At 35.1% G+C, this 27533-nt stretch overlaps 1 protein-coding gene across 9 annotated transcripts in view; it reads right to left on the bottom strand.

Annotated features, from left to right (window-relative positions):
* LOC123528561 (kinesin-like protein klp-3) overlaps positions 1–27533 on the bottom strand; it is a 74529-nt gene that overhangs the window by 27262 nt on the left and 19734 nt on the right. For 4 of the 9 annotated variants that reach the window (XM_053522177.1, XM_053522176.1, XM_053522178.1 and 1 more), the window contains exons 4-9: positions 23080–23181; positions 22115–22720; positions 17215–17322; positions 10066–10143; positions 6549–6713; positions 829–942 (exon numbers count right to left, since the gene is read on the bottom strand). In XM_053522177.1, coding sequence (XP_053378152.1) covers positions 829–942; positions 6549–6713; positions 10066–10143; positions 17215–17322; positions 22115–22720; positions 23080–23181 — 1173 coding nt within the window. Of the gene's footprint in view, positions 1–828; positions 943–6548; positions 6714–10065; positions 10144–17214; positions 17323–22114; positions 22721–23079; positions 23182–26428; positions 26474–27533 lie in introns of all 9 variants that reach the window. The other 5 variants (XM_053522182.1, XM_053522183.1, XM_053522179.1 and 2 more) reach the window with 4 other exon arrangements.

Genomic DNA, 27533 nt, shown 5'->3' with positions numbered 1-27533 from the left:
AAATTTTTACTTGACCTTGAACAGTGGCCTTGACCTTTAACCGACAAGCATAGATCATGCATGGAGACATGGTCTCATCATGGGAAACATTTATGTGTAGCACTAAGATAATCCATCAATGCATATAAAAGTTATGGAGCAGAAAGAATTTTTACTTGACCTTCAATAGTGACCTTGATCTTTGACCTACAAGCATAAGTCATGTATGTGCATAATCTACAAATTGCCCTCTATACACACACCAAGTTTTATGAACCCTAACTTGAATACTTCTTGAGTTATCGCAGAATCCAGATTTGCAGATGGACAGACAAACGGATGGATGGAGGGCATTCCTATTGTCCCCTCTGGTGTTCCATGGGTATGGGGACAAATAAAGTGTATTAGCTGAGAATTTCAGACGTATCTGTAAAAGGGTGAGAAAAATATGCAGGGCATTGGAAAACCATTCCATTCCAATGCCCTACTGAATAAGCTAGCTTACACACACTCTTCCCTTTTTAAATAATCAAGTCCCATACCATGACACATTAACAAACTAAGACAAAGACAAACAAAGCAATTACATTATGCCTCCCTCCAAGCACATAAAAAGTTTTCTTATTAAAATAAAGGTAAGGGAGGTAAGTTGACAAGAAGTCAGATACTTAATATTTACATTTTGTGTTCAACCCCTACTGAGTTACATCCTGCTTTTCCATTCTGTGTAATCATATTTGTAAGTGAACAATAACTGAGTTTCAAAAACAGTTTTTTCTGGTTTTTTTTGGTTTTTTCATGCTGTTATCATTACTTGCCATATACAACACAAAACAATATCATACATACTTCTACTTGGTCAACAAGACTTTTGACCATGTTATGATGCAACTCCCAACCAATTGGCATACGGACCCAGGAACCGGTATCTCTGTCAAAGTACATGTGTACATTGTGTTTTTTCTGAAATAAAAATGTTGTAATTTCAATTTTAATGTAACAACACTAATATTCATCAATTCCTTATGTGCCTATGTTGAACTAAATAGAATTTATCTTTTATAAAATTCTGCATATGTTTGATTCAATGCATGTTTAATATCTTCGGTATTGAATCCTGTTGTTCATTCTCTGCAAAACTATCAAACATTCCCACTGATGTCCAAGATATGAAATATATAGCTATATTTTTTTGACAATGTTCAAATTTCTTTCTGTAGAGGTCTCCACTTGCAAAGAATTTTTGAATCCTTTAATTTTTTGGAGGTGATATAATTATTAGGTGTGAACTGTCCAAGTACTGATCAAACCTTTCTTTCAGAAATATGATTGTGTAAATGTAGGGGTTTTGGTTCAATTTTTCCCCCCAAAGTTGTGACTTTGCCTTTATTTTTTACAATGGAAAAAAAAGGTTTTAGCCATAAAACTGACATTCTTAGTGATAATTCAGAAATAATAAAAGTTTTGTTTGTTTGTTTGTTTTGGGTTTAACACTTTTAACAGTATTTCAGTTCTGTAACGACTGGCAGTTAAACTAATCAGCGTTCCTGGATTCTGTACCAGTACAAACTTGTTCTCCGCAAGTAACTGCCAACTTCCCCACATGAATGATCAGAGGTGGAGGACTAATGATTTCAGACACAATGTCGTTTATCAAATAGTCACGGAGAACATAAGCCCTGCCCGAGGATCGAACTCGCGACCCTGCGATCCGTAGACCAACGCTCTTACCTACTGAGCTAAGCGGGCGGGCCTGAAATAATAAAAGATCCTTCTGCCAACATCGGAGACCTTTAGAATAATGTGTAGTTTATATCTGGATATTAAACAAGAGGGCCCTGAAGGCCCTCTATCACTCACCTGATCTATGGACCTAAAGATCAGATCATCAAGACTAACATTCTGACCAAGTTTCATTAAGATATGGTCATAAATGCGGCCTCTAAAGTGTTAACAAGCCTTTTTTAAATTTGACCTGGTGACCTATTTTTTGACCCCAGTTGACCCAATATCGAACTCGTCCAAGATTTTATTGAGGGTAACATTCTGACCAAGTTTCATTAAGATTGGGCCAAAATTGTGACCTCTAGAGTGTTAACAAGCTTTTCCTTTGATTTGACCTGATGACCTAGTTTTTGAACCAAGATGACCCAATATTGTTCTCGTCCGAGATTTTATTGAAGGTAACATTCTGACCAAGTTTCATTAAGATTGGGTTAAAATTGTGACCTCTAGAGTGTTAACTGTCAAACTGTTGACGACGGACAACTGACGACAGACACAGGGAGATCACAAAAGCTCACCTTGGGCACTTCGTGCTCAGGTGAGCTAAAAATAGATGCTATTCACAAAAAAATTATTTATGGATGATGCCAATCAAACAGAAAGAGTGTGATTTAAATAAAAGTTCTAACTAAAATAACTTTATATAACCTAAATTAAAAGGATATTGCCACAATCTATATTAGCAAAATAAGTGGACTCTATAAATTAGGGACAATACATCATAAATATAATGGTTAAAAGATTTAAAGAATTCAAATGTACATATCACTCAAGGATTAATTCTTTTATTTTTTTTTTTACATATTTTGACTAACAAATTTTATTAAGAATCACAAAAATTCAGCAAGTAACATATCTTTAGTGTTACGCCATAAACTTCAAAAACTGACACTGAATATTCGTTACTGTAGTGTACTAAGTCAAATAATGAAGAGTTAATTTGACCTTCTAGTTGATATTAGGTGACAGATTCTTTACAAATGCCTCCATATAAAGTTTAATACATTGGTTCATTATTTACATATAATGCTCTTCTTCGTACACAATTAATCAATATGTCTATTTCTATATCATAATTCTCTGAATAGATAAAGGTTTAAAGGTCTACTAGGACCAGTCATTTTTCATCACGGGTGGTAAACGCGCAATCCAATTCCCACTGGGAATACGCTAAAAATGGGTTGCGCGGCTTCCGGTGCTGGTGTTGCGCATCAATATATACAAAATCAAGGTAGGTGGGTTTTTGTTTATTGTAAATGATGACACATTTACAAATGTTTTCGAAAAAAGCAAAATGCTATTCGACACAAAAATGAATAAAGATCATATGTGTGAAATACCAACTTATAAATTTAAGAATCAGCTCTTTTATCACGAAAACTCTGCTGGCTCGAACTGTCAAAAAAGCATGAAATCATGAAAAATGCCAATTTTCTAACTCTTGTGCCTTCTTTCCGGAAATGTGACGCTTCTAATGATCAAAAACGTGTAAAACAGTCATGAATATTACATACACTGAATGAAATGTTGCTTTTGGGGTAAAGATTGGCAAAAAAATAATCGGGAATGGGGTTGCGCCCCGGGAATGGAGTTGCGCGTATACATTATATACATTATGATGTATACGAGCAACTCCATTCCCGGTGCGCAACCCCATTCCCGATTAATTTTTTGTCAATTATGTCCCCGTAAGCAGGATTTGAAGCAAATAATTTAGATATTCGTTACTTTATAACAGTTGAGTTATCATAAAAAGCATCAAATGTTCTCAGATTAGGCATATGAGGTCAGAAAAGTCCATTTTTGTTGATTTCATACTTTTTTCACGCTTCTTGTCGCCTGAGTTTTCGTGATAACAGAGCCGAATCATAACTTACAAACCAGATATTTTACACATATGATGTATTATCATATTTGTGTCGAATAGCGTTTTGCTTTTTCCGAGAAAATTCATTCTTGTCTCATACTAAGCAAAATCATAACTTCACATACCTCAATTTCGTCTTTTTATACGCGCAACACCAGCACCGGAAGTTGCGCAACCCATTTTAAGCGTATTCCCAGCGGGAATTGGATTGCGCGTTTACCACCCGTGTTCATTGATTAACAATACAAAGAACTACATTTGAAGACACCTATATGTTGAACTTCTTAACCGTACTGTTAGTTACACCTATACTAAACGTCATGAAATGGGACGTACCATAGATACAGTTCATAATATTTTGTCTAATAGATGAGTATACATTTAACATTTATTAATGGTTGCAAATAATGGAACTACTTTCTGACCGTTAATGGTGTTTAAATATTTCAACATGTATCGTAAGGATATGTAATAGATCCTTTCATTAGTTCATTGATTAGTTAAAATGACATTCCCATTAGTGCATTGACTGGTTAATAGCCACTATAGAAAAAAGTTACACTATTGGTACCAACAGTCTCTCAGCTTCCATTGAATGTACATTCATATTATTATTATAGCAAATAAAGTTAAATTCCCTCTGGCAGAAAATAGTCCCTAATGCATGAAATTAAAAAAAGTCTCTGTACCGATGCCTGAATGTCTTAAATGTCTGCAAATGTGTGCATTTGAAGTATACATTATAAATTTCATTGAAGAACAAAATTAATATAGTATAAAAAATAAGGCTGAATTCCCTTAACAGTTTAATAATTTGCCTTTAAGTTAAACCTTTAATGAGGTTAAAGAAGACCTAAGTTCTGATGATCGAAGAGTCATACTTGCGTTTAATGCCTGTGTAGGTGTATAAATATTATGAAAGTCAACAGGCACCGTTTGCGTCATCATATATTCGTAAATTATCAATGATGATTCCACTTGAATGCTTCACATCTGTTGATAAGTTTGTTCCAAACAGGTTAAACACTACTTTTCAACATTATTACAGTCATTTTAACATACCGAGAATTTATGGAACTTTTCTGCAAGTAACCGAGTACTTCCATTCACCAGTTAGAGATAGGAAGAAAGTCAGAAATATTGTCTTCTATCAAACCATCATGAAGTTAGAACATTTATTGCTTCATTCGATTGAATTTATGACCTGATACAGTGGTACTGTTGTGATATCTGTACCAAACTAGCCGGGAATACTTGTTTAGTTGCTATAAATTATGTTACCATGCTATGGTCCGGCTTGCTTGTAATACAGCTGATTTTTACCATGTATCCTAGTTATATTCAACTGCTTTATCTATAACATCAATTAACAGGAAATGTCACTAGTAGGTGAGAAATCACCATGATTAAGAGTTTAGGGCTAGGATACAGCTACTTGCCCGCAACCTTGAAGATACAGACTTTACCTTTGTGTGCAACATATCTTCTTATCATGCTTAATATTAGTACAAAATTTCATTGGAATGGAATCCACTAGACTGTTTAATAGTTTTTTGGTTTTGTTGGGTTTAACATCGCACCGACACAACCAACCTTCCGTGAGCCAGCTGGATATCCTCTTCACGAAGAATTCAATGCCCTGAATGAGGCTCGAACCCACAAACGTGAGGGGCAAGTGATTCAAAGTCCTTAACCATTCGGCCACAAAGGCCCCCGTTTAATAGTTCTGTCTAAGACACACACTACTTTGGATGGACTGACAGACATAGTAACAAACATACTTCTAGTTTTATTACTTTATGTTTCCTTTTAAGCACATATATAAAAACAAACTCAAAGCTGACGTAAAACTTTTTGCAATCCTTTGCTACACCTCGAAAATTCTTAATGCATGAAATTCTCTGCCATTTAAAAGCTTATAAAAATACAACCATATCAATTTTAACATCAAACGTAGCGCCTACAATACATTTAACCCAAACATACGTCACAAATGTCAGTGACTGCATCAATAATTCAACATTTCGATCCAAAACTGAAACCTGTTTAAAGCTTTCATACAGAAGGCAAGTAAATCAATTTCAATCAATTCTGTGACAATAAAGCTACATAAAAGACTGTTATTAATTTATACCTTTTATGAAATTTACGTCAGTAAATAGCTGTAAGTTATTGACTGATTCCAAATAAACCTCTATGGAAGCTTTATCAAATATTGCATTAATATGTTACACACTATCAGTAATTTATTTCAAAAGATGTAAAAATTTCCTCAAGAAAAATACAAGATGGCTTTATTTTGTCGGGTTTAACATTGCACCAACACAAGCATAGGTCATATGGCAACTTAACAGTTTTGATGGTGGAGGAAGACCGAAGGTGCCCCTCTGTGCATTATTTCATCACAAGCAGGCTCCTGGGTAGAACCACCAACCTTCCGTAAGCCAGCTGGATGGCTTCCTCATGCCCCAAGTGAGACTTGAACCCACATTGATGTGGGGCAAGTGATTTGAAGTCAGCGACCTTAACCACTCAGCCACAGAGGCCCCTTTGCCATAAAAAGAAAGAAATATTAATGTAAACAAACACCTTGTTTGAGATTCTGAAAGCTTTCTGCTACGATACTGTTTAGGGAAATGCTTGCGCTTTTTAAGGTGTAATATAAACCTTCATTGCAAACTTTTTCTGAAAAATAAGTCAAGAAACCAATCTTTGATGAAAGATTATCAGTTATTTGATTTTCCATATTAGCTATTACATTTGATTTATACTAAATATGAAAATTTCAGTAAAATTGAAGTTTCTAGATCAGAGGCACAAGCACCTGTTCAATATTTTTACTTTTCCATTGTTTTCACCACTGATCAGAACATTTTCCCCCAAAATACACTTAGTCTTATTTAATGCATGTACTTACATAAAATATATATGTTGGTATTCTGCCTTTGGTTGGATGCATAAGAAAACCTTCTCTGTCATCACCACCACCTCCACCTCCCTGACCTTGACTACGACCTTGTGACCTTGATGACTGACCTTGACCCGATGCTCCAGCTGCCTGCTCATTTCTATTATTTTGTTCCTGAAAAAAAAAATGAACTACAAATATTGAACTGTAAACTTGAAACAAACAAGAGAAAGGCATTAAATTTGGAAATTAGGGAAACCTTGACCTTTAGCCTGCTAAATTTTAAAACAGATTGGTCCATCATTAAATCTGGGCAGTACCATTTATTATTCAAAGGGGTGTTTACTGAAAATTTACTGACTGAATAGTGAACAGTGCAGACCATGATCAGACTGCACAGAATGATGTGCAGGCTAATTTTGGTCTACACTGGTTGCAAAGGCAGAATCACTTGCCGCCAGCAGGCTAAAGGTTAAATAATGACCCCCTTTATGTATATCTATACATTACAGCCCTGTTGGGCTGTACTTCATGAACTGATGAGTGTTCATGAACTGTTCACAAACTGTTCATGAACATTCCTGAACCATTCGTGAACAATGCGATGAATGTCCCTCAAAAAGTTTGTGAAATGTTCACGAACCAAAAGTTCATGAATTGTTCATGAAACTATTCCTGAAAAAGTTCACCAACTGTCTGTGAACCTAAAGTTCAAGAATTATTCATGAACTGGTTCTTCAAAAATTTCACCTTTGGTCCATGATTTTAAGTTCACGAATAGTTCAGTAATCAAACAAGTGACTTCATTCAGAACTCCAGTGCAGTATTTGATTTTATTTCAATTAAGCTGATGGTTCATGAACCTGAAGTTCATACACTGTTCATGAACTTCAAATTAATGAATTGATCAATCAAGTCTGAAATTCATAAAATCCATAAAACAAGATCCATTTACTTGTAAAAGCTTCTAGTATTTACAGCTGAAGGCTAATACCAGAGTTACTGATAACATACATATGACTAGGAATGTTACTACATGTATTTTGTATTTTATGTTGTCTGCGATTTGTACAAAATTTTGATTAAACATTGGGGATAGCTAACAGAAGTTTCATCATTATTTGGCAATTTAGAAAATGTCACTGGAAAAGAATAATGGTGTACACTGATACTTGGTTGGTGAATTTATTGATGTCTTTCATTTCATACCAGAAATCCTTGAAATATTCATGAACTTGTTTAAGAATGAATCAGGATTTTTTCACGAATGTCAATATACCTATAGAATTCAAGAAAAGTTCTTGAAAAAAAATGATGAACATTTTATGAGCAGTTTAAGAATATTCTTGATGTGTTCTTAAGAAAAGTCATCTAAGATTCAATAAAAGTACTAAAAATTCAAAACCTTTTTCTAGTTCAGTACCAGTTCTTGAAACCAATTAGGAGTTTCTGAACTGTTCACTCATTAAACATAAAACTTAGGTTTTCCTTTTACAATAAATGAACAAGTTCATGAACTGTTCATGAATGTTCATGAACATTAAATTTATGTCACATGATCAGTTTCCATTATTTTGTTGCATGCTGGGAAATTTTTTGCACATGTGATTCAGCAATTTTTTAGAAGTTTGTGCAGCAAATGAGAAGGAAATATTTATCATACTACAGTAAGAAATGGTTTAAAAGGAACATGAGTATACTGAATATCAAATAAATAATCATGGTGTTGTCATAAATTGTTCATTTTAAAAAATATAAAATCCTTTTAAAATGTCACATGTTTTCACAACCCTGAAACAAAGCTAGTATCTAATCTGAATGTCAATCTTGAGATTAAAGTAAATTAGACCGTCTAGCAACTGAATTTCGGATACTCTTTCTGTTCAGGAAAACAGAGATGTGGTTACAAAACACAAGGTTAGCATTTGTTGTTTTTTCCGCTTTTTTATATTTTGGAATTTAAAGACCTTTTTCAGTGTCGTATGAGGGCGTAATAATTTTTAAATGCAAAATGGACACAATCGGATGTCCTTGGATTAAATTACAGGTTTAAACAGTGCAAAATGTTCTCAAGTCACTGACCTGAGAAAGCCTGCTTTTCTCAGACAGGCTTTATCAGGCAGTTGCTATAGTAACGTCACTATTGTCAAAATCACTTTTTCTAATTCAGCTGGGTTCATCAACTTTCCATTTATCTTGTTACTTTCAGTTCATGAACCCCTGTTTCATGAACTATGGTTCATCAACTTGATGAATAGTTGATGCCGCAAAAAGTCCCATTTGTGGTTGATGAACTGTTCATGAATAGTTCACGAATAGTTCAAGAATTATTCATGAACTGTTCATCAAGTTCGCGAATTTCTGGTTCATCAAATTCATGAACCTATCAATTCATGAACTTCGATGAGCACATCCAGTTCATGAATTTGACGAACCAGTCCAGTTCATGAACTTGATGAACCACGCCCAGTTAATAAATTTTTGATGCCATAAAAAGTCCCATTTGTAGTTCACTAACTTTCATGAACTATTCGCGAACTGTTCATGAACAAAGTTCTGGAATAGTTCAAGGATTATTCATGAACTGTTCATGAATTTCTCAACAGGGAGGCGATCATTTGTAGACAATTTGAACCTATTCCACAAAACAAATAGAAAGTATTTTGACATACAAGCTTTATGGAAATTCAAGATAAAAAGATGATCAAAAGTAAATCTTCTTGCCCTTTTCAAGAAGCAAAACATTGAAGGAAAATTTATTTGAAGCGGATTTTCAGGTCATGAAATGTTAATATTTTCTGTAAAGTGTATTGGCATATTAAGGCTACAGAATGGATCAAAAGTTGCTCATTCAAAATCAATGCAGGCACAGTTAACTTTCTGTATTAAACAGGCTTTGGTCAATTTACCTAATTCATAATATTCAGGAATACTAAATAATTCATGAGATTTGTTTTCATTCTATGTATTTATGTAATTAATTGAAAGCCATTTAATATGCAGCTACAAATTTGTGACAATAAATACAGCAGTATCCTCTCATCTAAAATATAAAATTCTCATAAATAATTCAAGATTCATTTATTTTATTACAGCTGCAATAATTGGACAATTCATATCTGAATTAAGAACAACCGGACAAGAAAATCTGTATAGACTATCATTTCATGGCCAAGTTAGGACAACTGGAGAGGAAATCTGTACAGACTATCATTTCATGGCAAGTTAGGACAACTGGAGAGGAAATCTGTACATACTATCATTTCATGGCCAAGTTAGGACAACTGGCAAGGAAATGTGTACAGACTTTCATTTCATTGCCAAGTTAGGACAACTGGAGAGGAAATGTGTACAGACTATCATTTCTTGGCCAAGGTAGGACAACTGGAGAGGAAATCTGTAAAAATTATCATTTTCAGAACTACCTTAAGTCCAAGAAAAGGATGAAGTTCTAGTTGAAACAAAGTGCTCTGTACTTGATTTCAAGAATTTTTCTTTTTAAAACAATATACATGCATAAACTTACAGCATTCTCATCTTTGAGTATAGTGTTTGTCACCAGCAGTCCTTCATTGTACCAACGTTTTGGAAATGGCTGCCATTCCTGAAATTACAAAACATTTACATCAGTTATGATAGCATTTTATAGTGAAACTCCCAATAAAGGTTAACATCTGACAATAAGGTCTACATAATTCAGGGGTTGTTTGAACAATGTGCAATGTAACAATAGCCACTAATCCTTCATTGCATACATTTTCTTATAATATTGCCCTGTAATGACTATCCTGTATCATTCACTGGTAAGTTTGTTGTGAATCCTGTATACAATAAATATACAATAATCAGACAACATACAGTAAACACACATGACCTGGAATCTGGAGGTGACAGGTTCAAAATCTCCTGGTTGTAAATTGACCACTATATAGTCTCAATTTTTCCTATGGTGCTAACTCAGACTAGGTCCTAAAGCTTGGTAAAATTGTAAGAATACCGAAGTCAAATTATATCCTCTCAGGTATTTGAACTTAAAACCTTCTGGTTAAAAACTGTAATCTATACTTCTGATCTCTTCACCACTGTCCCACATTATAAGACATACATAAGTATAAACAGGTTCTAAAGTTATAAAACCCAGATTTTTAATAGTGTTTGAATGGAATACTTCTGTTGGAAAATTCAAGCCATTAAGCTCAGGATCAACAGATGCTCTGTTTCTCAAACTCACATGTGTATCTCTGGGCCCATTTTGACCAGGCTCCATTCAATTATACCAAAAAAAACAACAACACGAGGGTCATGATGACCCTGGATCCCTCACCTGAGTAATATGAGCTACATGTTTCAAATGTCAAACTGATGATAAAATATTAAGAAAGTCAGTAGGTCATATTCATGGTCAATGAAATTCAGTTTTACGATTTGTGTGCAAAACTGTGTATGCCATCAAAATTTCAAGGCTGTATCTTATAAAACAAGAAAGTTGGTCAGTAGGTCTAGGTCACAGTCAAGTGACATCATATTACTTGGAGTCATCAGGTAATTATAATTAAATAGTCTGGGAAATAGGATCAGATGATTTTTTAAGTATTTTTCCTAAATAACTCAAATAATAACTAAGTGACCCCAGGGCGGGGCCTCTTTTAACCCCAGGGGCATAATTTGAACAATTTTGGTAGAGGACTACTTGACAATGCATTATACCAAATATCAAAAGCCTAGGTCGTATGGTTTCTGATAAGAAGATTTCCTATATAAGATTATATAAAACTTGGGACCCCCAGAGCATGGCCTCTTTTCACCCCAGGGGTACAATTTGAACAATTTTGGTTAAGGACCATAAGACAATGCTACAAACCAAATATCAAAGGTCTAAGTGCTGTGGTTTCAGACAAGAAGATTTAAAAAAAAAAATTATATATAAGTCTATGTAAAACTTGTGACCCCCGGGGCGGGGCCATACTTGACCCTAGGGGGATAATTTGAACAAACTTGGTAGAGGACCACTAGATGATGCTACATACCAAATATCAAAGCCCTAGGCCATGTGGTTTTGTACAAGAAGATTTTCAAAGTTTTCCCTATATAAGTGTATATAAACCATATGACCCCCGGGGTGGGGCCACATTTGACCCTAGGGGGATAATTTGAACAACCTTGGTAGAAGACCACTAGATGATGCTACATACCAAATATCAAAGCCCTAGGACATGTGGTTTTGTACAAGAAGATTTTCAAAGTTTTCCCTATACAAGTCTATATAAACTATGTGACCCCCGGGGCGGGGCCATATTTGACCCTAGGGGGATAATTTGAACAATTTTGGTAGAGAACCACTAGATGATGCTACACACCAGATATCAAAGTCCTAGGCCCTGTGGTTTTGGACAAGAAGATTTTTAAAGTTTTTCCTTTCAGTTGCCATGGCAACTAGAGTTCTGCATGGAATTCAATTATTTGAATAATTTTGAAAGGGGGCCACCCCAGGATCATTCCTGTGAAGTTTGGTGTAATTCTGCCAAGTGGTTTTCAAGAAGACTTTTTTATGGAATGTTGACGGACAGACGACACATGACGCACGACGGACACCGGACATAGAGCAGTCACAAAAGCTCACCATGAACCTTTGGCTCAGGTGGGTTAAAAAAAAATGTAGCTGAAACATTCAGACTTCAGTTAATAATAACTTAAAAATTCAGCTAATAACAATGTAATATGAAAAAGAATAAAACATCAACAAGAAAATGTCTTAAATTCAATGTTTTAAAAAAAATTCAATCATATTTACTTGAATGAAAGCAAAGTTCAAAAGTAACTGACTTGTGACAGTTTGACATTTAGCTTTTACACATATACAAATATGAAAAATATCTGTGAAAAACTGTGACAATTGCACTTTGTGGTCACAGAATCAGCCAATATAATAATTTCTAACTATTTGGATTAAATCCACCTTGAGATCTCGTTTCATAACCCACTAAAGCGATCAGATGAAAATACCAGACTATTTATAATACAGAAATTTATTTGTAAAAAGGTCAATATTAGCCCATTTTCAATTAATTTAACAATCGCAAATTTATGAAGCTGCCCCACAAAAAGTAGGTCTTGGTATGTAAGTTCAGTAATTAATACAATTTCATATATTGTAATACATAAAGCAAATATAGGCAAGGTATACATGTGACATTTAAAACCCTTTCAGCTTGAAATATGAGTTGCTGTATACAGTTTAAAACCACATAGATGCTAATTTTCAAAATGACTTGAAACTGATACATATCAACACTTATGGTTGAATATTCTTCTCATAAAAATTGAACAGCCCTCTTGAAAACAAACTGTACTGAGATGACAAAATAGAAAGCAGATTTCTTCTCCAGTTCTATGGCCAAAAACACTTTATTTTAGTACTGATACAGTTGAGGAAGTTCCAAAGTTAAAACAGGCCAAGTGTTTCTAAGGTTTTCTTTCTAATTACCATCTATTTTATGTGTCTATTCATCACCTTTAACCTCACTCCCTTTTTAACCAACTTATCCTCAATATGTGACAGCCCCTTAAACCTCACTCCCTCTTTAACAAACTTATCTTCAATATGTGACAGCCCCTTAATCCTCACTCCCTCTATAACCAACTTATCCTCAATATGTGACAGCCCCTTAAACCTCACTCCCTCTATAACCAACTTATCCTTAACATGTGACAGCTTCTTAAACTTCCCTCTATGTCCAACTTATCCTCAATATGTGATAGCCCCCTTAAACCTCACTCCCTCTTTAACCAACTTATCCTCAATATGTGACAGCCCCTTAAACCTCACTCCCTCTATAACCAACTTATCCTCAATATGTGACAGCCCCTTAAACCTCACTCCCTCTATAACCAACTTATCTTCAATATGCGACAGCCTCTTAAACCTCACTCCATCTATAACCAACTTATCCTCAATATGTGACAGCTTCTTAAACCTCCCTCTATGTCCAACTAATTCTCAATATGTGACAGCCCCTTAAATCTCACTCTCTTTTTAACCAACTTATCCTCAATATGTGACAGCCCCTTAAACCTCGCTCCCTCTTTAACCAACTTATCCTCAATATGTGACAGCTTCTTAAATCTCCCTCTATGTCCAACTAATTCTCAATATGTGACAGTCCCTTAAACCTCACTCCCTCTATAACCAACTTATCCTCAATATGTGACAGCCACTTACACCTTACTCCCTCTTTAACCAACTTATCCTTAACATGTTACAATCCCTTAAACCTCACTCCCTCTATAACCAACTTATCCTCAATATGTGACAGCCCCTTAAACCTCACTCCCTCTATAACCAACTTATCCTCAATATGTGACAGCCCCTTAAACCTCACTCCCTCTTTAACCAACTTATCCTCAATATGTGACAGCCGCTTAAACATCACTCCCTGTTCAACCAACTTATCCTCAATATGTGACAGCTTCTTAAACCTCATTCCCTCTTTAACCAACGTATCCTCAATACGTGACAGCCGCTTAAACATCACTCCCTGTTTAACCAACTTATCCTCAATATGTGACAGCCCTTTCCTCAATATGTGACATCACTTAAACCTCACTCCCTCTATAACCAACATATCCTCAATATGTGACACCCCCTTAAACCTCACTCCCTCTTTAACCAACTTATCCTCAATATGTGACAGCTTCTTAAACCTCCCTCTATGTCCAGCTAATTCTCAATATGTGACAGCCCCTTAAACCTCACTCCCTCTATAACCAACTTATCCTCAATATGTGACAGCCCCTTTAACCTCACTCCCTTTTTAACCAACTTATCCTTAACATGTGACAGCTTCTTAAACCTCCCTCTATGTCCAACTTATCCTCAATATGTGACAGCCCCTTAAACCTCACTCCCTCTATAACCAACTTATACTCAATATGTGACAGCTTCTTAAACCTCCCTCTATGTCCAACTTATCCTCAATATGTGACTGCCCCTTAAACCTCACTCCCTTTTTAACCAACTTATCCTCAATATGTGACAGCTTCTTAAACCTCCCTCTATGTCCAACTTATCCTCAATATATGACAGCCCCTTAAACCTCACTCCCTCTATAACCAACTTATCTTCAACATGTGACAACCCCTTAAACCTCACTCCCTCTATAACCAACTTATCCTCAATATGTGACAGCCCCTTAAACCTCACTCCCTCTATAACCAACTTATCCTCAATATGTGACAGCCCTTTAAACCTCACTCCCTTTTTAACCAACTTATCCTTAACATGTGACAGCTTCTTAAACCTCCCTCTATGTCCAACTTATCCTCAATATGTGACAGCCCCTTAAACCTCACTCCCTCTTTAACCAACTTATCCTCAATATGTGACAGCTTCTTAAACCTCCCTCTATGTCCAACTAATTCTCAATATGTGACAGCCCCTTAAACCTCACTCCCTCTATAACCAACTTATCCTCAATATGTGACAGCCCCTTAAACCTCACTCCCTCTTTAACCAACTTATCCTTAACATGTGACAGCTTCTTAAACCTCCCTCTATGTCCAACTAATTCTCAATATGTGACAGCCCCATAAACCTCACTCCCTCTATAACCAACTTATCCCCAATATGTGACAACCCCTTAAGCCTGACTTCCTCTATACCCAACTAATCCTCAATATGTGACAGCCCCTTAAACCTCACTTCCTCTTTAACCAAATCATCTTCAATATGTGACAGCTTCTAAAATATCACCCCTTCCTTAATCAACTCATTCTCAGCATGTGACACCCCCTTAAATCTCACTTATTCTATAATAAACCCAGTCTAATTACATGAGAGCACTGATATATAACTGATATAGACAAAACAATAAATAATCAATATGTTATCAAACATGAATCTAAAATAATCAATTACCCAAACTGCATTTCAGATATTAATTATTATTAATGTTCATGGAATAAAATCCAAAATAACAACTTCCCCCTGTTTTACTGGGTGTTGTGTCACATTAACATATTTTTAGGTTATTCAGCAACATTTCCATTTTCCATTTCTAGATGGGTGAGGAAGAAGCACGTTGCCACTCTGGGCATTGTTTCAGGCATGTGTGGGCACCAGGGTAGAACCACCAACTTTTGATAAGCCAGCCTGATGGCTTCTTCACATGAAGAATTCTACATCCATAGTGAAGCTCTGAACCCAAATTGGGGAGGGCAAGTGACTGAAACCAACAACCTTAACCTCTCAGGCACAGGGGCCCTGTACTTATTGTCTACACTTTCCTCATTTCTGTTGTAATGTAGATAGGACACAAAAAGTGATACTAAATTCGTACTAGAAATGTTCTGTTATTTGGTCACATCAAATATGAATTGCGCTAGCAGTTTTCACTTGGAAATAAAATCCATAGGCCTGTTTAAAGTGTTGGAGACCAAAGTTCTACTATCTCATTAATGTTACATTATTTTAATTGATCTAGTGTTGTGTACTTCTGAAGTTATAAATATCTGATATGACAAAATCATCCACCAATAGCAAAAACTACAGCCTTGTGTCTCACAATAGGCAATTTATGGTAAAATGCAATTAAGTATCTCTCTGCAGTGAACACAATTCATACAAATTGCATACAACTGTACTAAGGTCGTTTCATCTAAGGAGACACATTTAACTAGAAATATTGTTCAGGATTAAAGTGATTCTTTTTTCAACAGGATGTGACCTACACTTAAACATGTCCTGGCAGTCACCTGTAATAAGCAACCACATGCCTTTAGTAGACAGTCAGACAACTGCAACCACATGCCTTTAGTAGACAGTCAGATAACTGCAACCACATGCCTTTAGTAGACAGTCAGATAACTGCAGCCACATGCCTTTAGTAGACAGTCAGATAACTGCAACCACATGCCTTTAGTAGACAGTCAGATAACTGCAACCACATGCCTTTAGTAGAATGTGAGTCAGATAATGCAGCCACATGCCTTTAGTAGACAGTCAGATAACTGCAGCCACATGCCTTTAGTAGAATGTGAGTCAGATAATGCAGCCACATGCCTTTAGTAGACAGTCAGATAACTGCAGCCACATGCCTTTAGTAGACAGTCAGATAACTGCAACCACATGCCTTTAGTAGACAGATAACTGCAGCCACATGTCTTTAGTAGACAGTCAGATAACTGCAGCCAGATGCCTTTAGTAGACAGATAACTTCCTGAACTGACATTTTGTTCTAATTTCTGCCTGAATTTAAAGCAGCCAGCTGCTTTAAGCAGTTCATCTTTGTCACACCTTTGGTTGGCTGCTTAATTCATGTTTGATAGTATAACATTGGCCTCTTATACGAAAGAAAAAACACTCTCAAATATTGAAAATGTTTACCAAGACATTATTATATGATATCAGAAAGAGTAAAAACTGCAAAATAAAGAGCTGTCTAATGACAGAATGCTCAACTACTTGAAGCTATAAGCTTAAGCAAAGTCACCTGCAGGCCCAGTGCTCAGTCTGCCAGGCTAGATAAACATACATATACAACCATCATTATGATTTAATACACATAATTATGGCTGTTGTACCTCCTACTAGAAAATTATCCACACGTTTCTTGTCAAATAATTGGTGATTAAAATGAAATGCATGTAATCTGCATATTGTGAATGAAGTACAACATACCTTTGATCCCCAGTCATCAAGGTAGAACCGCATTCCACTCTGGTATATACACTGAAACTCCTTCCCGCTTCGATGATAAAACGTTTCAAATACAATATCATCATCTTTCTGAAATACAGAAATTAAAATGTTACCATACATGCACCAATGGTCCTGTTACTATTAATCGAAAAGGGAATGGCAAAGAACACATTGGTTGAGATTTCATACTGATATGGGTAAGGGTAGAATTTCATTCTTTGTTTCAAAAAGTGTCTGAGGTCTTAAAATTGACACTGAAATGTTTACACATTTTTGGTGAACCATTCAAAATACATGTGAAAACCATGAACTTGAAGTTTTAAATATGTAAATTTACAAGATGTTTTGCTCCTTTTTTCATCAGACACTTTGTTAACTACAAGAAGCCACATACTATTATATACTTGAAACATCAGCTTCTTATATATCCTCATTCTTTCTATATTTGAATAAGAAAGACATCAGTCACATTTTAACCCCCATCTTATGATCCCCATACTTACATAAGAATTTACTATTCAGGTTTTATTTGATTTAATGATTGGAGTATGTATACATACTATTATATTACTTTCTTATAGGTCAGACTGATATGTCCAGGTATGTCCTTAAGTATCACAAAATTAGTTTGCTATTAGGAAAAAGTAAATAAATAAAATATATTATGCTCATTAATTCTAATACATGTAATGAAAAAAAATGAAAAAGTTGCTTTTACATAAAGCAGGGACAAATCTGGTCTTATTCATTACTTATTTTGTAAGCGTTTGTTACAGGTCAAAAAATCTAAAACCTGGGTTGTAATTCTTAAATCAGTTTACATGACATTAAATCAGCAATTTTAATCTTTGTCGACTATTGAAAAGAACACTTGACCAAGGGGATTATTGACAAAATTCAATACTTTGTCTTAATCGTTTTACTTTGGTCTAAATTTACATGTTTCTATTTATTTACAAAAATTAACTCCAAAATCGTAAACTTAATAATCATATCTATCAAACAGGAATTTATTTAAAGATTGGGACCTTGGTTTTTATGTAAATATTTGTAAATTTGAGTCACTAAACTGAGTAACTCTTAAAAATACAGTGCTTAAAAGTGGTCAGTTAGACCTTGGACATGTCACATGGCAAATTGCAGTCTTTTTCTTCTTCATCATACCTATTACAGGGCAGATATTGTCACTTAAAGTCAAAGAATCTTGATTTATTTTTTATCATATTTCCTCCATTTGAATCGAATATATAAATTTAACATCAAAATAAGACTAGATGTCCATGCGCAACATGTCGAGCCCGCCTTTGACCCATAACTGTGACCTTGACCTTTGAGATACAGTCAGTCTCACTGAGTTAAACATTCATGCAAAACATAAACAAGATTCCTCAATTCATGTCAAAGTTATGGGCCGGATAAGATCTGACATGACCTTTCACTCCAACTGTGACCTTGACCTTTGAGATAGGAACATAAGGTTTATGCATGACACTCTGTCTCACTGAGGTTAACATTCATGCCAAATATAAACAAAATTGCTCCATGCATGTCAAAGTTACGGTCCCTACAAACAAATCCAGACAGACGCATGGATGGACGGACGCACTGACGCACGCACTGAAGCACACATGCACAGACACCGAACAGCCATTTGGACAACTATGTCTTCGCATTCGCTAGCGGGCTCGACAAAAAAACATAATTACATTAAAGGCCGATTTTCAATGTAGACAGAAATGCCACTATTTATAACCAAAATAAATTAACCTTAATCAAACATTAATCAAAACACAGAAAATCCAGATGTCATTTCCTGTCAAACAGCCGCTGTGCCCTTGCAGCTAAATGCACTACATACAGTTAGCTCAATACTGACGTTTCAGTGCAAATGTAAATATTTATTATACTCCTTAAATAAAAACCTAAATGTACACTCTTTAAGAATGCTATAATTTACATCTCAAGTGCTCTGTCAGAAACTCTGGTCCAATTTTGTCATATCTAAGCAGGAAGACCATATAGGAAAATGTGATCAAACTAGTTTAAGTGGACTCCGATTTTTTTATCAGGAATGTTTTTGTATAAACTTTGAACCATTACATAAAAGTCAATGAAAAAAGGTATAAAAATCGAATGTAAATTCCTTCTTAACTAGGCATCGGATGCAGGATTTCGGTGTGTGTTGGAGGTGGGGGGTCCGAGTTTCTAGGGGGATTTGGGTTCATGCACCTTCATAAAATGTTTGGAAAGTATCTTTCAACTGGTGCAATCTGATGTATATTTGACAAAGTCTAAGCATGAATTATACATCATGTCAACCTTTTGAATTTGTAAATTTTCAAAAAATGGAAATTGACCAATTTGATAGTCTTTGATCCATTCCCACAATGTCAGGAATTTTAACTACTACACAAATAAAGTTTTGTAAGCTAAGTGAGTTGAAAATTTTGACTAAGTAACTGATGTCTCAATTTTAGGCTATCTAAAATGTATGCTTGCCAGATTTTAGGGAAGGCACATGCCAGCTGCACTACCCACAACTTGGATCCACCCTTTGAAATTACTTATAAAGTAGTAGGTACTTGACATCTTAACATTCCCTTTTTTCAATTTCCAAATAACACATTTTGACCTGGCTTTTATTTTTTCCGATATCAGTATTTTTTTAAATATATGTTATCAAAATATTCGTATAATTGTTTCAGACAAAAAAACAGTTTATGTTCTAACAGAAACTGCTAACACCCACTTGATACTTCTTGAAATATCTATCATACTACAAGTGGTATATTTATGAAATTTTTCACATGCTTAGAACAATAAATGATATATTAAAATCTCGTTTTTGTCATGGTTTTCTCGCCTCGTAATGAAAATCTTTTTTTTTCTTTTTTTGGTTAATTATAGATATTTATATGTATTTTTGTGACTTTTTATAATTGGGTTGAGGTTGTAAAACAAATAAGAAAATCTCATTGAAATTTGAATATGAAATTTAAAGCATGTCTTTCTGTAAGAAAATTCATAAATATACAATCTGAAATATGAAAAATATACTATTATTAGAAGAAAATATCTAGGTGGGTGTAGGTGGGGGGCGGGGGGGGAGGGTGTTAGAAGTTCCGTTCAAATTGAATAAGAGAATAGTATCATCACTATACAATCACCAACAATTATCTAAAATGAACTCTTCCTCAAATAATTAAATGAATCTTGTGTACAAATGAATATTGCATTATATAACTCAATCATTATTCAGCCATAAATAATAATGATAATATAACAAACAAATACCGTATCCCAGCAGCATTAACATCATTAACATATAAATTTGTATTACTACATGCATATTTTAGAATTAGCTCATACACCAAAAACAAGAAACAATTTCTAGAGCACTGAAACACAAAACCACAATGTTCCATTATTAGTTTGTAATTAGCTAAATTTCTGTTGCAAATTAGAAATTATTGGCACAATTCTGAAAAAAAAAACAATGCAAAATTAGTACACTTATTAGTAACATCCAGAAATGAAAAACAGAAAATTATTCTAAAACAACTGATACATCGGTAGAAAAAACAACTTTTGTCTGATTTTGGTTCAAGGTCATTTAGCTATGTTGTGGCTGTCTACTAGTCCACCCAGCATTCTTGAATTCTCTACCATCACTATCTTCTTCTTCTGGAGTAATAGACAACTTCTCTACAAGACTACTTCTCCACAAACAAGAGCTGTCGGAGGACAGCAAAGCTCGACTATTCAACAGCCTTGTCAATTGAATGAATACAAAAGTTGAAAAAGGGGCATAATTTTGTAAAATGCAAAGTAGAGGTATTGAACCTCTGTACTGCACGTCATATCATGACAGTGAACAAGTGTGTGAAGTTTCAATCCTTTCCAATTTGTGGATACTGAGATACCAGCTTACATACAAAAACTTAACAAAAAACTGCTAAGTCAAAGGGGCATAATTTTGTAAAAATGCCAAGTAGAGTTATGGGACCTTCACAGTGCATGTTAGATCATGACAGTGAACAAGTGTGTGAAGTTTCAATCCATTCCAATTAGTGGATACTGAGATATCAGATTACATACAAAAATTTAACCAAAAACTGCTAAGTCGAAAAAGGGGCATAATTTTGAAAAAAAAGAGAGTAGAGTTATGGGACTTGCTTAGTGCATGTCAGATCATGATAGTGAACAAGTATGTGAAGTTTCAATCCATTCCCATTAGTAAGTACTGAGATACCAGCTTACATACAAAACCTTAACCAAAAATTTCTAAGTCGAAAAAGGGGCATAATTTTGTAAAAAAGCAAAATAGAGTTATGGAACCTGTGCAATGTAAGTCAGTTTGTCACAGTGAATAAGTGTGTGAAGTTTCAATCCATTCCCACAAGTGGTTACTGAGATACCAGCTTACATACAAAACCTTAACCAAAATCGGGACGCGGACGCGGATGCGGACGCCGACGCATGGGCGAGTGCAATAGCTCACTATTCTATGAATAGTCAAGCTAAAAATCGAAAGTAAAATATGAATAACTTCAGAATATCATCTTTGGTTACATGGTCATATAGAACAAAATCCTTGCCAAGGATTAAAGAACCTGAGAATATTACAACCTGTAGATTAATTGTTATAAAACTTAGTTTGGAGACCAGGTGGCTAAGATAGGAACCTTGTCATTGGTCAGTTTCAAATTTGAGATCAAAATTAACCAGTCTGAGGGCTGTTTGCTTTCTCTGCTAGACTGGCTTAATGAAATGTTAGAAATACTGAAAAAAAAAGCTTCAAGGAAAATGAATACAGTTGTTTTTTTCATTTCTGGATAGAAATTAATGTTATATGATTTTCATTACAGATTTCAAATACCATGGAAACAACAGTTTCTCTTCTATTTTTACTCCTAGCTTGCTGTTGAGTCACATTTCTCTCTCCACTAGCAGCTGTAACATTCGCAGCTTCAAATTCATCATGACCTTCACTGTCAAGGTCACTGTGCTCCTCATGACCTTGATCCTGTTCATCACTGATATCTGATTCTTCTCCGTGATCATAACTTAAATTATCAAGGTCCCCTAAGTCTTCATTGTCCAAGTCCAAGTCACCATTCACGACAGCTGTGTTCACTGTGGCAGGATTTTGTTCTTTTTTACCTGGAACTGACTGGTTTTGAACACCTTTGCCTAAATTTCTATTTACTCTTGAAGCTTCAATACTTTCTTTCTTCTCTGTGTTTTCTGGCCCAGCTTTGTTGACATCTCTTCTGGCATCAGTAACTCCCCTGTTTGCAACATTTACAGAATCAGCAACATTAGTTGTGACTTTAGCCTGGTTTGATTTTTCAGTCTGGAACTTAGCCTGAGCTGCTTCTCTTGCCTTGGCCTGGTTTGTCTGAAACCTACTCCCATGGCTTACTGTTACCTGGTTACGGTTGCTAGGCTGTGATGACCCAGATGGAACATCTATCTCCTTGACCTTATGTAAAATATTCAATGGTCTTAATGGCTACTTAATACTATAACCTTACTTAACAGATCATATTAAAAGAAAACATTAAATGCTCAAAAAAGGTATTACTTTGAATATAAATTACATAAGTACAAGAGAAATTGCTAAAACGTTATACAAAGTTAACTAATTATATCACTTGAACTCAGAAATATTTATGCAACTACAACTGACCAACAAGCAAGTATTGGAATAAATCACATATACCATTACAGTTGTTTAAGCATTGTTATATCTATATGATATCATACTGACGTGAACAGCATAAAGCAAAAATTAATTAAATGTAACAAGCAGATCATGCAAACATCAAAATCAAACAATACCCCTGAATGGGCCTCAGCTTGCCCAGAGGCTCTATTGCCATTATGATCTAAAACACCTTCCTCCTCTTTGATGCTTTGTATTCTTTTGTTTACTTCAGATCTCTACGACAACAACAAGTAAATGGTAAACTAACACACAGTTAAACCTTTAAAAGCTGACAACTGTGTAAAGCAACTTCTTGTCTCGGATATTCTAAATAAACCGCTCACCTAATAAACCCCATCCCCGCCCCCTCCATTATCAGCAACTATCTCTAGTAAGAGGCCAATTTTACTTGTCCTCTTCAATTGTTTATCAGCACAGGTTTCCCTGTATTTCAAAATGTTGGAACAGAATCTTGAATAACAAACTGATGTTGCTTACTGGCAGTCTCATTTTTTTTTCACTTGTAAAAACGGACATACTTTTTCTATTTTCTTTTTGAAAATTTGGGATTAAAGAAGTCAAAACTTTGGCATACAAAATCAATCAGCTGTCACTTATTTGCTTTGTTTACCATCCCCCACCTCACCCCACTTCCCCCAGTCAGTTGTTTTTTTTTTCACAAACTAATAAAGGCCAGTAATTCCTGGGAATAACTGGAGTTTTAAAACAATAGCTGTCTATAAGACAGTCAATGCTCAACTATTCAAACTCTTGTTGTCCCAGAAGCTGGAATATAACCCTAAATCTTCAAATATCTATGGAGCTTCAATCCAGTATCTGCATTAATTTTGGAGATAGTAATTTGCATGCAAAACTTTAACCAGAAATTTTTAGGTTCAAAAGAGGACATAACTTTGTAAAATACATGTCTGAGTTATGCAACCTGACACTAGGACCAAGTTTTATAAACCTGAAGAAACGTGTAGTTTCAATTTAATACTTGTATTAGTTTTTGAGAGTAACTTGCGTGTAAAACTTTAACCAAAGTGTTTCTGATCATGCTGATGCTGACATGAGTAGAACAGGCAAGCTTAAAACTTCTCTCTTTGTGTATATCATTAATTAATCACCTTTGAAAATTTCTATCAATTTGATATCACTGTAAAGATGTTTGGGAACTTAATAAATATAAAGGATTTCATTACAATGAGAGAATCTATTATTTCACCTTGTACAAAGCAAAAATTTGAAATATGTCTAAAGTTTTTGGCCTGAAAATTCTAACATTTTAATACTGAACAAGGCAGTCTGGAAGACAGCTAAATCCCCCGCCACTGTTATGGATAGTGAAAGGGTAAACTTTTGACCTTAAGCTGTGACCTTGATCTTGAACTGATATGGCTGACTCATGAATTCTGCAAAACATCTTGATGAGGTGATCATTTGACTCAAGTTTCATGAAAATCCATCAAGGGGTTTAGGAGATACAGAGCTAAAACCTTTAACCTTGAGTTGAGACCTTGACCTTGAGTTGACATAGCTGACTCAAGAGCTCTTGATGAGGTAATCATTTGACCAAAGTTTGATGAAAATCTTTCAAGGGGTTTAGGAGATACAGGTTGGACACAAAATGGAAGGCTGAAACCTTTGACCCTCAGTTGTGACCTTGAGCCAGCATGGCTGACTCATGGGTTCTGCAATCCTCTTGATGAGGTGATCATTTGACCCAAGTTTGATGAAAATCCTTCAAGGGGTTTAGGAGATATAGAGCGGACACGAAATGGAAGGCTCAAACCTTTGACCTTAAGTTGTGACCTTGACCTTGAGCCGACATGGCTGACTCATGAGTCCTGCACATCGTCTTGATGAGGTGATCATTTAATCCAAGTTTCATAATTATCCTTTAAGAGGTTTAAGAGATACAGAGCGGACACGAAATGGTAGGCTCAAACATTTGACCTTGAGTTGTGACCCTGACCTTGAGCCAACATGGCTGACTCATGGGTTCTGCACATCTTCTTGAGGTGATCATTTGATTCAAGTTTCATGATTATCCTTCAAGGGGTTTAGGAGATACAGAGCAGACATAAAATGGAAGGCTCAAACCTTTGATCTCGAGTTGTGACCTTGACCTTGAACCGACATGACTGACTCATAGGTTCTGCACATTGTCTTGATGAGGTGATCATTTGACCCAAGTTTCATGAAAATCCTTCAAGGGGTTTAGGAGATACAGAGCGGACACAAAATGTTACGGAAGGACGGAAGGATGGAAGGACGGACGGAGACCATTCCTATAACCCCCCACCACCTGTGGCGGGGGATTAATAAATGGCTCTATTTAAAACTATTTCTTTACAAAAATCATACAAATATTTTGTCACTGACTTCCCTGTACAAGCCAATTCAGGAATTCCACATAACATTATAAATTTTGTCTTCTTTTGTAATAGGGCTGGACTCCAATATTGTAATACACTTTGTCATAGCTAATGACCTGGTTATGGAAAACTGCCTAAAATATTAATGTTTTGTTTACCTTAACACTTATACTGTAATCCTTTTTGTGATAAATTTCTTAAAATGAAATGGCTTTAACAGAAACAGAACTTAAAAAGTGGATTACCTCGTATTACCTAAAATGTATGTTGGCAGAATGTGCTGACGTTAAAATCTAAAGGACTTTTTATTAGGTTTTATATGTCCCAAACAAATAGTCAAGAGGTACAGGCCATTCTAGCCTCAGAAGTTAGAGTGCCAACCTAAGTGACCCTTTAAAACAGAATTTCAGACACCTGAACCCTGCAACTATCTTGATGATTTCAATAAATGTATATCATATCAAATGCAATTAGAAAAAGAAAATTTGAATTTCAAGGTACTTTCATAACAAATGCAAGTCAATTCATGAAAGAACCAGACAATTTTCCCACAAATGTGTTTGCCTGTTTTTGCAACAAGATTACAGTTAAACTACTGTGTAGTTTTTTTGTTGGGATTAACGTCAAACCTACACAATTATAAGTCATGTTTCGATTTTCCAGTTTTAGATGGTGGAGGAAGACCCCAGATGCCCATCCATACATTATTTCATCACAGTTGGGCACCTGGGTAGAACTGCCAACCATCCATTAGCCAGCTGGATGGCTGCCTCACATGATGATTTCAAAGCCTCAAGCCAGGGTCCAACCAACATCAGTGAGGGGTAAGTGATTCGAAGTCAGTGACAAACTACTATGTACAGACTTGAACTTAATAACAAAATTAATCTATTTATGAAGGCATGCATGCATGCTAAAATAAGTGCAGCCAAAATGATATTAAAAACCATAAAATTCTACCACAAGTTTCTGAAATCTAGATTTAAAAAAAAGCGTGTTCAACATTATACTATTGCTTTTACAATCTACTCAAATATTCATGCAAGTACAAAAGAAATAATCAAAAGTGTTTCTACGACACTGTCGAAATGAAAATCCTTACTTTCTTCTTGTCCAATAATTCCTGAAATGTTGCTGCCTTAATATCCTGTAAATAAGATAAAAATGTTAAAAGAAGTATAATTTAGTGTGACTTGTACTGTTTGATGAGATGACTGTAAGTAAGCACTACTATAAACAGGCTGGATGGCTTCCGGCTTCCTCACATAAAGAATTCTACGCCTCAACGCCCCAAGCAAGGCTAAATAATTTCACCAGGGCTTAGCCAAAGTGAATTGTTTTGTGCCATATAAAATTCATTTAGTGTATAAATTAATTAAAATTAATATGTTTCTTCTATATATTATTTCAATTTCTACATGTCTTATATGTAAAACTGTTACAGTAGATCAGATGGTACCACCTTAGCTACTTTTTGGGCTCTATAGGTAAGATCCTTCTAAAAAATAGATATGATTTGTCATTGAAAAAAAAGTACTTCAACAAAAGCACATAATATATAAGCTACAAAAACCATAGCTCATGGACACCATTCTATATGAGACATCAAGTTTTACTTTTTTTTAATAGGTCTTGAAATGCATTTGAATATGTTTTTCCCCATAACACTGATCAAAGAACTCAAGAACATCTCAAAGAAATACAAAATGATCGTATTAACTTAAACTTTGCAAATTATCAAAAAAGTCATTCCACAATAATCTATAAAGGCAGTCTGCTAGAAGTTCAAAGTCAAACTAAATTGTATGTAAAAAAAAAATGCTTGCCAACTAAAACCAAAGCTAGTGTATCTGGTTTATTGTTTAAAATCATAAATTTTAAATTAATGGCATCCAATGCTTACTTTATACATAAAAATCAAAAATCTTGAATTTGAGTTTGCTGACAAAAGTATGCGTCACTGGTATTAAGAGCCCAACTGCATGCAAAATAAGTAAAATAAACAATGCAGATAATTATACTCCAGAACTTTGTTTTTGTATCACTCTGATTCATGGATTTGACATTAAGTACTGGACCCCATAATGACTTTCAGCAATTTTTATGTAGCTGATTGCACACAACTTTCTTTAAAAAAAATGGAAAAGGCCAAAATTATATATTGAGAAATTGTCATTATGGATCCACTACAGAAGATAAGCTGTATT

The sequence above is a fragment of the Mercenaria mercenaria genome, chromosome 13 (assembly GCF_021730395.1).
Source record: "Mercenaria mercenaria strain notata chromosome 13, MADL_Memer_1, whole genome shotgun sequence".
Lineage (NCBI taxonomy): Eukaryota > Metazoa > Mollusca > Bivalvia > Venerida > Veneridae > Mercenaria > Mercenaria mercenaria.
The sequence above is the reverse complement of the archived record's forward strand: the minus strand, read 5'-3'. Positions and strand labels throughout refer to the sequence as shown.